The sequence below is a fragment of the Oncorhynchus masou genome, chromosome 13 (genome assembly GCF_036934945.1).
Source record: "Oncorhynchus masou masou isolate Uvic2021 chromosome 13, UVic_Omas_1.1, whole genome shotgun sequence".
Lineage (NCBI taxonomy): Eukaryota > Metazoa > Chordata > Actinopteri > Salmoniformes > Salmonidae > Oncorhynchus > Oncorhynchus masou.
Window position 1 is genome coordinate 22,643,562 of NC_088224.1, and position 14,221 is coordinate 22,657,782.

Here is a 14,221-nt window from a genome sequence, read left to right on the forward strand (position 1 = left end):
GTTTTTTTTAAACATCAGCCGATATCACGAAGTGCTATACAGAAAACCATCCTAAAACCCCAAACACTAATGGAGAAAATAGTACAAATAAAGAAAAATCCTTGGATGAGTTGGTGTGTCCAAAGTTTTGACTGGTACTGTATATCAATCAAATCAAATTGATTTATTTAGCTTTTTTTTTATATCAGCCGATGTCACAAATTGCTATACAGAAACCCAGCCTAAAACCCCAAACAGTAAGCAATATATCTACTTATAGCCTAATGATATAACTTCAACATTGAGGTCAAGTCAACGGCTACTGATATAACCTAATAACTCATCAATATTCTCACTGACATAATGACACGAATAATGAATAAATTTGGAATCTGGATTTGAAGTGAGTTCCTCGAAATAATACTACGTCATATTTGGTTTGAACGTTACTGAAATCATTTGTGACTGTCCCTTTAACCTGACATGAACAAGAGTACATGGTCAAAACCACTATTGTTCTAGGGGTGTAATCGGATGGTAATTGGTGTAATTACCCAATAATAAGATTATATATTTATTTAGATTGAATGTAAAGTTTAATGAAACCCGATTATTAACTATTTTATATAATTAACATCTAATGCATTTGAAAACTGGATAGATTTGTGGAAGCATTGTTCCGGGTATCCCTATTTTCTGTACCTAACATGGAACCTTCCAACTCAGAGTAAACTAGGATGAGTAACTGTAGCAGGAGATTAGCTGCTGGGGAAAGACATTTGACGTTTTAAGGGATTTAAGTGAGATCTAGAAGGGATTTAACCATGGCCACAGCCAGTACTACAGAGAATGGGCCGACTTCGCGTTCCGAGGAGAGCCAAGAAGCGCAAGCAAATGTCAACGCCACAACTGAATACTGCGCAAAGTTACAGGAATGGATGTGGCAGTACTACTGGGGCTATGCAAATTGGCAAAGCTGGATGACTCTGACTACGTTTCCTTTTCCCCCGTGCAATTTTCCCGTAGCTGGAAACTATCAAGCACCGACTGGAACTCCATGGCCCGCTGGACAACCAACTTTAGATGCCCGATATGGGTACAACTATCCGGGAATAGGGTACCCCTTTCCATTCGCTGCGCCCCCGACTACGGGCTTTCAGACAGGGCAGCAGATGACAGCTGGGACACTGCCTCATGATGCAAGGCCAGTGCAACAACAGAACGGAAACGCACCTCAAGCAGGTACACTACAATTCTATGATGACAATCGCTCTATAGGCTTACACTCACTGACTGACGCTAGGCGGAGCAGGTTGTTTTTGTGTCATCATGTCGCAACGAACTAGTTCAATCAAATACATCTAGACCTACTCGGGTCAAACAAACAAAGACACCGTTCCTTTATTTGTTCATTACTAGAATTAATTGCTTGTACAGGATCGCATGTGCAGCTTCTTGAGCAAACAGCTGATGTGTACCTACCTACTCATGCATATCTTTACAATCTGCAGAGGCCTTGTTGATCTGAATAGAACACATTTGAGCCCACCTGACCTATGGCAAGTCAGCTATGCATTGACTTAATTGGCTGAACAAAGTTAAATGGATTGGTCAGGGGTTTAAAGTAGGTCTGCTCACATTCTCTCTAAATTAGTTCAACATAATCTACCTGGGTACAATATCTGAAGTTGTCTTCTCCCCCTCAGGTCGGGAATACACCATCCCTTCTCCCCTCCACAGATTCCTAGCAGAGATGGTGGACTTCTTTATTTTATTTTGTGTCAAGGCAACCATCATCCTGTGGATTATGCACCTTAGTGGCATGAAGTGAGTCAATCAGTCTAGCCTTTTATAATTTCCATGCCCATGAAGGAGGGGAAAAAATACAAGGAAATAACATGAATGAACATTTCTTTTCAGCATCATCATAGGCCATGATTATTCCATTGTATTTCACTCTATTCTCCCCCACAGGGACATCACTAAGTTCGTCACCCACTTCATAGTTGAGGAGATAGATGAGAACACGTCTATGGAGGACCTGCAGAAGATGATGGCAGTAGCTCTGGTCTACAGGGTGCTGGTCTGTTTCTATGAGGTGGGTATTTCTGTGAGGTACGGTATCTCTGGTCTACAGGGTGCTGGTCTGATTCTACGAGGTAGGTATTTCTACGAGGTACAGTATCTCTGGTCTACAGGGTGCTGGTCTGTTTCTATGAGGTGTGTATTTCTACGAGGTACAGTATCTCTGGTCTACAGGGTGCTGGTCTGATTCTACGAGGTAGGTATTTCTACGAGGTACAGTATCTCTGGTCTACAGGGTGCTGGTCTGTTTCTATGAGGTGTGTATTTCTACGAGGTACAGTATCTCTGGTCAACAGGGTGCTGGTCTGATTCTACGAGGTAGGTATTTCTACGAGGTACAGTATCTCTGGTGTACAGGTTGCTGGTCTGTTTCTATGAGGTACGGTATCTATGAGGTGCGGTATCTGAGGTACAGTATCTATGAGATACAGGGAGCTGGTCTGTGTCTATGAGGTGGGTATTTCTATGAGGTACAGTATCTGTGAGGTACAGTGTCTGTGAGGTACAGTGTCTGTGAGGTACAGTGTCTGTGAGGTACAGTGTCTGTGAGGTACAGTGTCTGTGAGGTACAGTATCTGTGAGGTACAGTGTCTGTGAGGTACAGTGTCTGTGAGGTACAGTGTCTGTGAGGTACAGTATCTGTGAGGTACAGTATCTGTGAGGTACAGTGTCTGTGAGGTACAGTATCTGTGAGGTACAGTATCTGTGAGGTACAGTGTCTGTGAGGTACAGTGTCTGTGAGGTACAGTATCTGTGAGGTACAGTGTCTGTGAGATACAGGGAGCTGGTCTGTGTCTATGAGGTGGGTATTTCTATGAGGTACAGTATCTGTGAGGTACAGTGTCTGTGAGGTACAGTGTCTGTGAGGTACAGGGAGCTGGTCTGTTTCTATGAGGTGGGTATTTCTATGAGGTACAGTATCTGTGAGGTACAGTATCTGTGAGGTACAGTATCTGTGAGGTACAGTATCTGTGAGATACAGGGAGCTGGTCTGTTTCTATGAGGTGGGTATTTCTATGAGGTACAGTATCTGTGAGGTACAGTATCTGTGAGGTACAGTATCTGTGAGGTACAGTATCTGTGAGGTACAGTGTCTGTGAGGTACAGTGTCTGTGAGATACAGGGAGCTGGTCTGTTTCTATGAGGTGGGTATTTCTATGAGGTACAGTATCTGTGAGGTACAGTGTCTGTGAGGTACAGTGTCTGTGAGGTACAGTATCTGTGAGGTACAGTATCTGTGAGATACAGGGAGCTGGTCTGTGTCTATGAGGTGGGTATTTCTATGAGGTACAGTATCTGTGAGGTACAGTGTCTGTGAGGTACAGTGTCTGTGAGATACAGGGAGCTGGTCTGTGTCTATGAGGTGGGTATTTCTATGAGGTACAGTATCTGTGAGGTACAGTGTCTGTGAGGTACAGTATCTGTGAGATACAGGGAGCTGGTCTGTGTCTATGAGGTGGGTATTTCTATGAGGTACAGTATCTGTGAGGTACAGTGTCTGTGAGGTACAGTGTCTGTGAGATACAGGGAGCTGGTCTGTGTCTATGAGGTGGGTATTTCTATGAGGTACAGTATCTGTGAGGTACAGTGTCTGTGAGGTACAGTGTCTGTGAGATACAGGGAGCTGGTCCGTTTCTATGAGGTGGGTATTTCTATGAGGTACAGTATCTGTGAGGTACAGTGTCTGTGAGGTACAGTATCTGTGAGATACAGTATCTGTGAGATACAGTATCTGTGAGGTACAGTGTCTGTGAGGTACAGTATCTGTGAGATACAGGGAGCTGGTCTGTTTCTATGAGGTGGGTATTTGTGTATTGATCTTATGTCAGTCTGAGATCAGGCTATAGTTTCCAGTGAGAACAATCGTGCAGAGTCTCAGTGTAGCTACCTGAGAAGGTTAAGGCTAGTATGTGTTTAGTACTAGGTTAAGGCTAGTATGTGTTTAGTACTAGGTTAAGGCTAGTATGTGTTTAGTACTAGGTTAAGGCTAGTATGTGTTTAGTACTAGGTTAAGGCTAGTATGTGTTTAGTACTAGGTTAAGGCTAGTATGTGTTTAGTACTAGGTTAAGGCTAGTATGTGTTTAGTACTAGGTTAAGGCTAGTATGTGTTTAGTACTAGGTTAAGGCTAGTATGTGTTTGGTACTAGGTTAAGGCTAGTATGTGTTTGGTACTAGGTTAAGGCTAGTATGTGTTTGGTACTAGGTTAAGGCTAGTATGTGTTTAGTACTAGGTTAAGGCTAGTATGTGTTTAGTACTAGGTTAAGGCTAGTATGTGTTTAGTACTAGGTTAAGGCTAGTATGTGTTTAGTACTAGGTTAAGGCTAGTATGTGTTTAGTACTAGGTTAAGGCTAGTATGTGTTTGGTACTAGGTTAAGGCTAGTATGTGTTTAGTACTAGGTTAAGGCTAGTATGTGTTTAGTACTAGGTTAAGGCTAGTATGTGTTTAGTACTAGGTTAAGGCTAGTATGTGTTTAGTACTAGGTTAAGGCTAGTATGTGTTTAGTACTAGGTTAAGGCTAGTATGTGTTTAGTACTAGGTTAAGGCTAGTATGTGTTTGGTACTAGGTTAAGGCTAGTATGTGTTTGGTACTAGGTTAAGGCTAGTATGTGTTTAGTACTAGGTTAAGGCTAGTATGTGTTTAGTACTAGGTTAAGGCTAGTATGTGTTTAGTACTAGGTTAAGGCTAGTATGTGTTTAGTACTAGGTTAAGGCTAGTATGTGTTTAGTACTAGGTTAAGGCTAGTATGTGTTTAGTACTAGGTTAAGGCTGGTATGTGTTTAGTACTAGGTTAAGGCTAGTACTAAACACATGAATCATGTCTTACCACAGTTAATGACTCATGGTGATATGTGGGGATTGCATCAGCATTGATCTTTATGAAGAATATTTGATATTTGACATGATATATTTCCACTGTCACTCTGACCTTCCTCCTCATCTCAGATCATCTGTATCTGGGGGGCGGGCGGTGCCACCCCAGGGAAGTTCCTTCTTGGTCTTCGGGTCGTGACATGTAACAGTTCAGTCCTGGTCCGACCTAACCGAGTACTGGTGGTACCGGCATCTAACGTCACCCTGTCCGCGTAAGTCACTGATTGCATGTGACACATCTTGTTTAGTTCTGTTAAAAACAGATGAAAATATGGCTGCATTTATGTATGCAAATGTGTGACCATGATAACTTGACTGTGAGCATTGAATATGAAACCCACACAAATGCTCACTGGAGCATGAATGCTTGTAAGTTCAGTAGCTATGCTATGAAGATGTGAAGCATACCTCTGAAATGGAGAAAAGCATTCTTTGAAAATGGGGATTTAACCCTTGTTTTCTTTCTTTTTTAGCAATTGATTTCATGGTACTTTTCCCACTGATCTTAACCTGGTATTGCATGTTTAGGTTATTGCTATGTAATTAATATTGTCTATTGTCAAGTCCTAACTTCAATCTTTTCTCCCTCCTCCCAGTTCCACGGTGCGGGCGTTGAACAAGAACTTCTCCATTGCCTTCCTGTTCCCCGTCTTCATTATCCTCCTCTTCTTCCAACACAACAGGACTGTCTATGATGTTGTAGCTGGAACCATCGTGGTGCAGCGCAGAGGGGCCAGATAAAATACCCTGTAGTTGATCTGAACAGGGTCCTGTTCAGTAGGGAACACCATAGCATAACACTTTGCAACACAAAATGTAAATCTGTGTTCTTATTGGACATGTTCAGGTACCTTCCTGTTTCATTAAGTATGAAAATGTTTCTCTCTTTTGAACACAACAGACTTTGGGCTTCTAGAACTGAACAGAAGGCCTGTAATACAGAACTAGGCCTCAGACTGAAACCCACTCAGGACAGATTGGAGTTTGTTACAACGTTATAAAGAAGGCTCATGGGGAGGCCGCAGAACAGAACATCATGGTTGTTTTATCGTCTTCATTCATAAAGCATGGTTACTAAACCATTCCCTAGTTACCACATAGAATTTGACAGCTGAATATTTCAATGGAATGCTCGAAAAGTTGTATGTCATGTTTTATATGCAATTGTAGACTGACTCGTATATGGATAAGGGCATATTCCAGGTGAAGATGAAAGGCTTTTTTTAACCTTTATTTCACTAGGCAAGTCAGTTAAGAACAAATTCTTATTTTCAATGATGGCCTAAGAACAGTGGGTTAACTGCCTGTTCAGGGGCAGAATGACAGAATGACCTTGTCAGCTCGGGGGTTTGAACTTGCAATCTTCTGGTTCCTAGTCCAACGCTCTACTCACTAGGCTACCCTGCCACCCCATGTGATGGGGTTGTTTGCACAGTGGCCATTCCGTATTGTCTAAATGGAACTAAAAACTGTTACTTGGGTCTTTTTTAATTTACTGAACTCCTCTGAATTTTGCCTTGAGGCTGTCTGTCTTTCTGGGCCACATTTTCAGCAGCAGGTTTGCATTCTACTGTCTAGTTCTTTTTTCGCCAGACTCAGACATTTGTCATTCTGATCCAAATCACAGATTATAATCTGGACATTCCAGACTCTTCCTCACAAATAGGAGGTTGTGTGTGTGTGTGTGTGTGTGTGTGTGTGTGTGTGTGTGTGTGTGTGTGTGTGTGTGTGTGTGTGTGTGTGTGTGTGTGTGTGTGTGTGTGTGTGTGTGTGTGTGTGTGTGTGTGTGTGTGTGTGTGTGTGTGTGTGTGTGTGTGTGTGTGTGTGTGTGCAGGAATGCACACCTCTACTATGTCAGGACTCACAAACCATGACTCAGGATAGTCTATTTGACAATTCATCCCTTACACAGGCTAACCTTAAATGCACGAGTGTAAATTACCACCCTGAAGTGAGTTTTCAATGTAATTCTTTACATTACTGTACACATTACACTTTATGTACATCTCTCAGACAGCATGCACACACGGTACATGTTATAGTTCAGCATATGAATACAGGTCCAGGACTTCTATTTTGTTATAGTAAATGTATCATGTGTCTATTGATATGTGGCTTTATTGTGTCTGTTAGTTTCATGCTTAATCACCACCACCACCACCACACTAGTGAAACACTCAAAACAGTTACAATATTTAACCACAGGGGGGAGGTAGAAAACTAAACAGCAAATATCACTTTTGACTTCATGCAAGGCTTCCTCTCGTCTTCCAAGCTCATTATACCACATTTGAGGATTAACCCCAGTGTTTAACCCAAAAGGCTCTGACTTTTCTATTTTCATCTACACAGGCCAGCATCAATGTTTCTTTGCATCCGTGTTCCAGTGGACCTGCTCTGACCTGGAGCCAAGGCAAGGCCCTGGGTCCTTTTCATTTACATAACAATGGTCAATTGTGGACTTTAACACTGTGTGACAAAGCAACAGTCCTGAATGATGCACATACTGTTGATTCTGCTCACCACAAGTCTTCAGTGTCACACTCCTGATGGAAGCACAATAACACTAGAGGTACATTAACATTAAACACTGACGACACCCTAGTGTGGGGGTAAGTTTCAGTGGAAAAGCACCATCAATTTCCTCTGCTCTTTCTTCCTCTCCCCCCTCCTCTCCTATTCTCCAGTAGTGCCTGTAGGCCAGTATGTCCTGGGAAAGTCCTGCTAATAAACTCCAGTTGGATGGAATGAATGACTAGAACAGTGTAGAGCGGGGTCGACTGAGGATACACTCACTAGTCAACAATAAACAACCATGTTTTTCCATGGATTCCTTTCCACTTGAACTCAGTGACACAGACAGGCTCAGTCACACACACTCAGATCACATGCTCTAAACTGTAGTAGTCAGTCATCAAATTCCTTTGCTGTCTTTTCTGGTGACTTGTCTGAGAGAAAGAAACAATGTACTGACTCTGTCTGACTCTCTGTCTGTGTCTCTCTGTCTGACTCTGTCTGACTGTCTGTGTCTGACTCTGTCTGACTCTCTGTCTGTGTCTCTCTGTCTGTGTCTCTCTGTCTGACTGTGTCTGACTCTCTGTCTGTGTCTCTCTGTCTGACTCTGTCTGTGTCTCTCTGTCTGACTGTGTCTGACTGTCTGACTCTCTGTCTGTGTCTCTCTGTCTGTCTCTCTGTCTGTGTCTCTCTGTCTGTGTCTCTCTGTCTGACTGTGTCTCTCTGTCTGTGTCTCTCTGTCTGACTGTGTCTCTCTGTCTGTGTCTCTCTGTCTGACTGTGTCTGACTGTCTGACTCTCTGTCTGTGTCTCTCTGTCTGACTCTCTGTCTGTGTCTCTCTGTCTGACTGTGTCTCTCTGTCTGTGTCTCTCTGTCTGACTGTGTCTGACTGTCTGACTCTCTGTCTGTGTCTCTCTGTCTGACTCTCTGTCTGTGTCTCTCTGTCTGTCTGTGTCTCTCTGTCTGTCTGTGTCTCTCTGTCTGTCTGTGTCTCTCTGTCTGTGTCTCTCTGTCTGACTCTCTGTCTGTGTCTCTCTGTCTGACTCTCTGTCTGTGTCTCTCTGTCTCTCTGCCTGACTCTCTGTCTGTGTCTGTCTGACTGTGTCTGACTGTCTGACTCTCTGTCTGTGTCTCTCTGTCTGTGTCTCTCTGTCTGACTGTGTCTCTCTGTCTGTGTCTCTCTGTCTGACTGTGTCTGACTCTCTGTCTGTGTCTCTCTGTCTGACTCTCTGTCTGTGTCTCTCTGTCTGACTCTCTGTCTGTGTCTCTCTGTCTGACTCTCTGTCTGTGTCTCTCTGCCTGACTCTCTGTCTGTGTCTCTCTGTCTGACTCTGTCTGTGTCTCTCTGTCTGTGTCTCTCTGTCTGACTCTGTCTGTGTCTCTCTGTCTGACTCTGTCTGTGTCTCTCTGTCTGTGTCTCTCTGTCTGACTCTGTCTGTGTCTCTCTGTCTGACTCTGTCTGTGTCTCTCTGTCTGACTCTGTCTGTGTCTCTCTGTCTGTGTCTCTCTGTCTGACTCTCTGTCTGTGTCTCTCTGTCTGAATCTCTGTCTGTGTCTCTCTGCCTCTCTGTCTGTCTCTCTGCCTGACTCTGTCTGACTGTCTGTGTCTCTCTGTCTGACTCTGTCTGTGTCTCTCTGTCTGACTCTGTCTGTGTCTCTCTGTCTGACTCTGTCTGTGTCTCTCTGTCTGACTCTGTCTGTCTTGCTCTGCCTCTCGCTCCGTCAATAACAGTAAACATTACACACACAAAAGTTCCAAAAGAATAAAGAGATAAAACATCAGATGTCTATTTACAGTGTTGTAATGATGTGTGTGTCCCCCCTCTTTGTCTCTCTCCCTCACTCCCTCTCACTTCCTTTTGGCTGGCTGATGACACAGCAGGCTAATGCTGAATGGCTCGTTTTAATGATGATCATGTCATAACCAGCAGTGAGAGCATATGTGTTTTGATGTGCTGTACATTCTGTGACAGATGACATGCATACAGTACCTTCTATTTGAATAGATGGGTTACTGTACTGAAGACTCACAGTGGCTGTCTGGCTGGCTCTAACATTGATCTGGCAGGCACATGCCAACTGTCTGACTGTGTCTGTCCCTCCCTTCAACCTGGATGACACTCAAACTAACACAGCCTCTGTCCTGAAAATGCACTGGACTAAAACATGTGCAGTTGACTACACTGCAGGCATTCCTTCTCATCCTAGGACGTCCTTTGCTCTCCTCTGCTGAGTCAGGCCTTATAGCATTTGTCTTAGACCTGTGTTGTAGTGAAAAGATTATTTAGGGTTTTGCCAACAGCCATGGGATAGTGTTAAGGTTATCCTAAACGTGATGCACATTCACTATTTGCTCTATTATATCACAGCAACAAGTTGTTGTTAGGCAGAACATACACCACTTTATGATGAATAATATAGTTTATCATTTTTGTACTCATTAGAGTATTTTGTTCGCTTAGAATGCTGAGCTAATTGAAATGTGTAACATTATGTACAGTTGTAGTGAATAAATGTGCTGATATAGCCAATTAAGAGCTCTCGCAGGCAAACGAGGTGTTGAGGAAGGGGAAATAATGAGTCTACTAACGTGAAAATAGCAAGTATAAGGAGAGGTGGGAAGGAAGTGACTACCTCTGAACTGTCTGTTGGTTTCAATGAGATCGACCATTGTTTGTTGTAGTTGAATTTTGTTTTGGTCAAACTCTAGCTTTACTTTCCTTAAAGGGATAGTTAATCCAAATTCTAAAACGAAATGTTGCTTTCCTTCCTGAGTAATTTTGTAATTTGGGTAAACTATCCATTTGAATCTTAACCTGCAATCATTCTGAACCACATAAATTAGGATTTCCGTGGGTGTTTTTGTCTCACTGCTTTTCAGTTAGAGACCATTGGCCTGCCTGCTCTCTCCCTTTCTTTATAGATCTGTATAGCTGTATCAGTTCCCTAAATAGCATCTCCATTAATTCTTATGCATTAGTAATCACTAGTCTCCACACATCATTATCTCCCTCCTCCATGTGCACAACTGAAGCAAAAGCTATAAATCATCACTGCTGGCTTGGCTTTCAGGGCATTGTCGCTCTCTTTCTCTGTCTCTCTCTCTCTTCCTCACGGTCTCTCTACCCCTCTCTCTGTCCGTCCTCAAGCAGATGCTGGCATTGTGATACGTCCTTCAGTGCAAAGCCCAAAACTCAACCCTCTTTTCTCTGGGACTGAATGAGTGTAATGAAATATTTCCCCCAGCTGAAATATGTAGGTCAAGGAGACAGCAGGGTGACAAGGACAGTATCAAGTGACTCATTGTGTGTGTGTGTGTTTGCGTGTGTGTGTGTGTATCCCACTAAGCTGGTGCTTTTGTCCATTGCATTCCTTTGCCAGTGCGTTTAGTAAGGCTCAATGCATGTATCCACAACGTCTCACACAGAACATAAGCTAGAGAAATTGGATAGTTATATGAACATATTATAGCTTATTGTGCTAGCTATGTGTAAAGGGTTCACTGCTGTGATGAGGTATCTTACTAGCACATTTGTTGCTGGGAGGAGAAAGTTGTCCTCTATGCCAAAGAACTGAGAGAGGCTTAGCAATAATTATGCCCAAGTGTATCTAATACAATGTGGAGAGAGGGGGCACAGAGAGGGAGAGTCAGAGAGAGGGAGACCGTGCTTGGAAATTCTTTCAGATCTCTCACCAGAGGGACTGGAGGCTATGGAATACCCAGCATAACTCGATTAAAATTCATAGAGTCTCACCAAAGCTCAAGAGCAGTTATTATACAAGAAGAGCCCAGTACAGTTCAGCAGCTTCTCTCTATGGGCTCTGGCACAGACACACTATCTCCGTTCTCTCTGTTCTTCAATAGCTGTAATTGTTGTTCTGTCAGGAGAGAGGCAGACAGACACCATGGCATTTGCCCTCTTTTGTTCTGTTTGATATCTCTTTTAATGAGTCTCCTATGTACACCGATGCACAGCTTGTAATGTAGAAGTTTGAGGAATGAAACATTGGCGAGAGACTTTTCAATAAGGGCAACAAAGATGGCAAGTCACATGACAGTAATAAAAATGTTCTATATACCCCTTAGCAGACACTTTTATCCAAAGCAACTTACAGTGCAGTGAGTGGACACATTTTGTGTGTCTATGTGATCAATGTGGGATTTGAACACACAACCATTGCGTTGTAAGGTAACACTGATCTTTACCTGAGTTGCTCCTGGAAGTCAGAACGTGTGAGCAAACAGCACTGTTGCTTTGTACTGTAACAACAGGCTTTCCAAACAGCACTGTTCCTCTGTAATGTAACAGGCTTCCCAAACAGCACTGTTCCTCTGTAATGTAACAGGCTTCCCAAACAGTACTGTTCCTCTGTAATGTAACAACAGGCTTCCCAAACAGCACTGTTCCTCTGTAATGTAACAGGCTTCCCAAACAGTACTGTTCCTCTGTAATGTAACAGGCTTCCCAAACAGCACTGTTCCTCTGTAATGTAACAGGCTTCCCAAACAGCACTGTTCCTCTGTAATGTAACAGGCTTCCCAAACAGTACTGTTCCTCTGTAATGTAACAACAGGCTTTCCAAACAGTACTGTTCCTCTGTAATGTAACAACAGGCTTCCCAAACAGCACTGTTCCTCTGTACTGTAACAACAAGCTTCCCAAACAGCACTGTTCCTCTGTAATGTAACAACAAGCTTTCCAAACAGCACTGTTCCTCTGTACTGTAACAACAAGCTTCCCAAACAGCACTGTTCCTCTGTACTGTAACAACAGGCTTCCCAAACAGCACTGTTCCTCTGTAATGTAACAACAGGCTTTCCAAACAGTACTGTTCCTCTGTAATGTAACAACAGGCTTCCCAAACAGCACTGTTCCTCTGTAATGTAACAACAGGCTTTCCAAACAGTACTGTTCCTCTGTAATGTAACAACAGGCTTTCCAAACAGTACTGTTCCTCTGTAATGTAACAACAGGCTTCCCAAACAGTACTGTTCCTCTGTAATGTAACAGGCTTCCCAAACAGTACTGTTCCTCTGTAATGTAACAAAAGGCTTCCCAAACATTACTGTTCCTCTGTAATGTAACAGGCTTCCCAAACAGTACTGTTCCTCTGTACTGTAACAACAGGCTTTCCAAACAGCACTGTTCCTCTGTAATGTAACAACAGGCTTTCCAAACAGCACTGTTCCTCTGTAATGTGACAACAGGCTTTCCAAACAGCACTGTTCCTCTGTAATGTAACAACAGGCTTTCCAAACAGTACTGTTCCTCTGTACTGTAACAACAGGCTTTCCAAACAGCACTGTTCCTCTGTACTGTAACAACAGGCTTCCCAAACAGCACTGTTCCTCTGTACTGTAACAACAGGCTTCCCAAACAGCACTGTTCCTCTGTAATGTAACAACAGGCTTTCCAAACAGTACTGTTCCTCTGTAATGTAACAACAAGCTTCCCAAACAGCACTGTTCCTCTGTACTGTAACAACAGGCTTCCCAAACAGCACTGTTCCTCTGTAATGTAACAACAGGCTTTCCAAACAGTACGGTTCCTCTGTAATGTAACAGGCTTCCCAAACAGTACTGTTCCTCTGTACTGTAACAACAGGCTTTCCAAACAGCACTGTTCCTCTGTAATGTAACAACAGGCTTTCCAAACAGCACTGTTCCTCTGTACTGTAACAACAGGCTTTCCAAACAGCACTGTTCCTCTGTACTGTAACAACAGGCTTTCCAAACAGCACTGTTCCTCTGTACTGTAACAACAGGCTTCCCAAACAGCACTGTTCTTCTGTACTGTAACAACAGTCTTCCCAAACAGCACTGTTCCTCTGTAATGTAACAACAGGCTTTCCAAACAGTACTGTTCCTCTGTACTGTAACAACAGGCTTTCCAAACAGTACTGTTCCTCTGTAATGTAACAACAGGCTTTCCAAACAGTACTGTTCCTCTGTAATGTAACAACAGGCTTCCCAAACAGTACTGTTCCTCTGTAATGTAACAACAGGCTTTCCAAACAGTACTGTTCCTCTGTAATGTAACAACAGGCTTCCCAAACAGCACTGTTCCTCTGTACTGTAACAACAAGCTTCCCAAACAGCACTGTTCCTCTGTACTGTAACAACAGGCTTCCCAAACAGTACTGTTCCTCTGTACTGTAACAACAGGCTTCCCAAACAGCACTGTTCCTCTGTACTGTAACAACAGGCTTCCCAAACAGCACTGTTCCTCTGTAATGTAACAACAGGCTTCCCAAACAGCACTGTTCCTCTGTAATGTAACAGGCTTCCCAAACAGTACTGTTCCTCTGTACTGTAACAACAGGCTTTCCAAACAGCACTGTTCCTCTGTAATGTAACAACAGGCTTTCCAAACAGCACTGTTCCTCTGTAATGTGACAACAGGCTTTCCAAACAGCACTGTTCCTCTGTAATGTAACAACAGGCTTTCCAAACAGTACTGTTCCTCTGTACTGTAACAACAGGCTTTCCAAACAGCACTGTTCCTCTGTACTGTAACAACAGGCTTCCCAAACAGCACTGTTCCTCTGTACTGTAACAACAGGCTTCCCAAACAGCACTGTTCCTCTGTAATGTAACAACAGGCTTTCCAAACAGTACTGTTCCTCTGTAATGTAACAACAAGCTTCCCAAACAGCACTGTTCCTCTGTACTGTAACAACAGGCTTCCCAAACAGCACTGTTCCTCTGTAATGTAACAACAGGCTTTCCAAACAGTACGGTTCCTCTGTAATGTAACAGGCTTCCC

At 43.2% G+C, this 14,221-nt stretch overlaps 1 protein-coding gene across 1 annotated transcript; it reads left to right on the forward strand.

Moving 5' to 3' along the window:
* Window positions 1-709: 709 nt before the first annotated feature.
* On the forward strand, window positions 710-6,694 carry LOC135551911 (protein FAM8A1-like). The gene is made up of 5 exons (XM_064983195.1): window positions 710-1,221; window positions 1,686-1,806; window positions 1,954-2,077; window positions 5,013-5,152; window positions 5,537-6,694. The coding sequence occupies exons 1-5, from the start codon at window positions 804-806 to the stop codon at window positions 5,679-5,681; spliced, it is 948 nt and encodes a 315-aa protein (XP_064839267.1). The 5' UTR covers window positions 710-803; the 3' UTR covers window positions 5,682-6,694.
* Window positions 6,695-14,221: the final 7,527 nt, after the last annotated feature.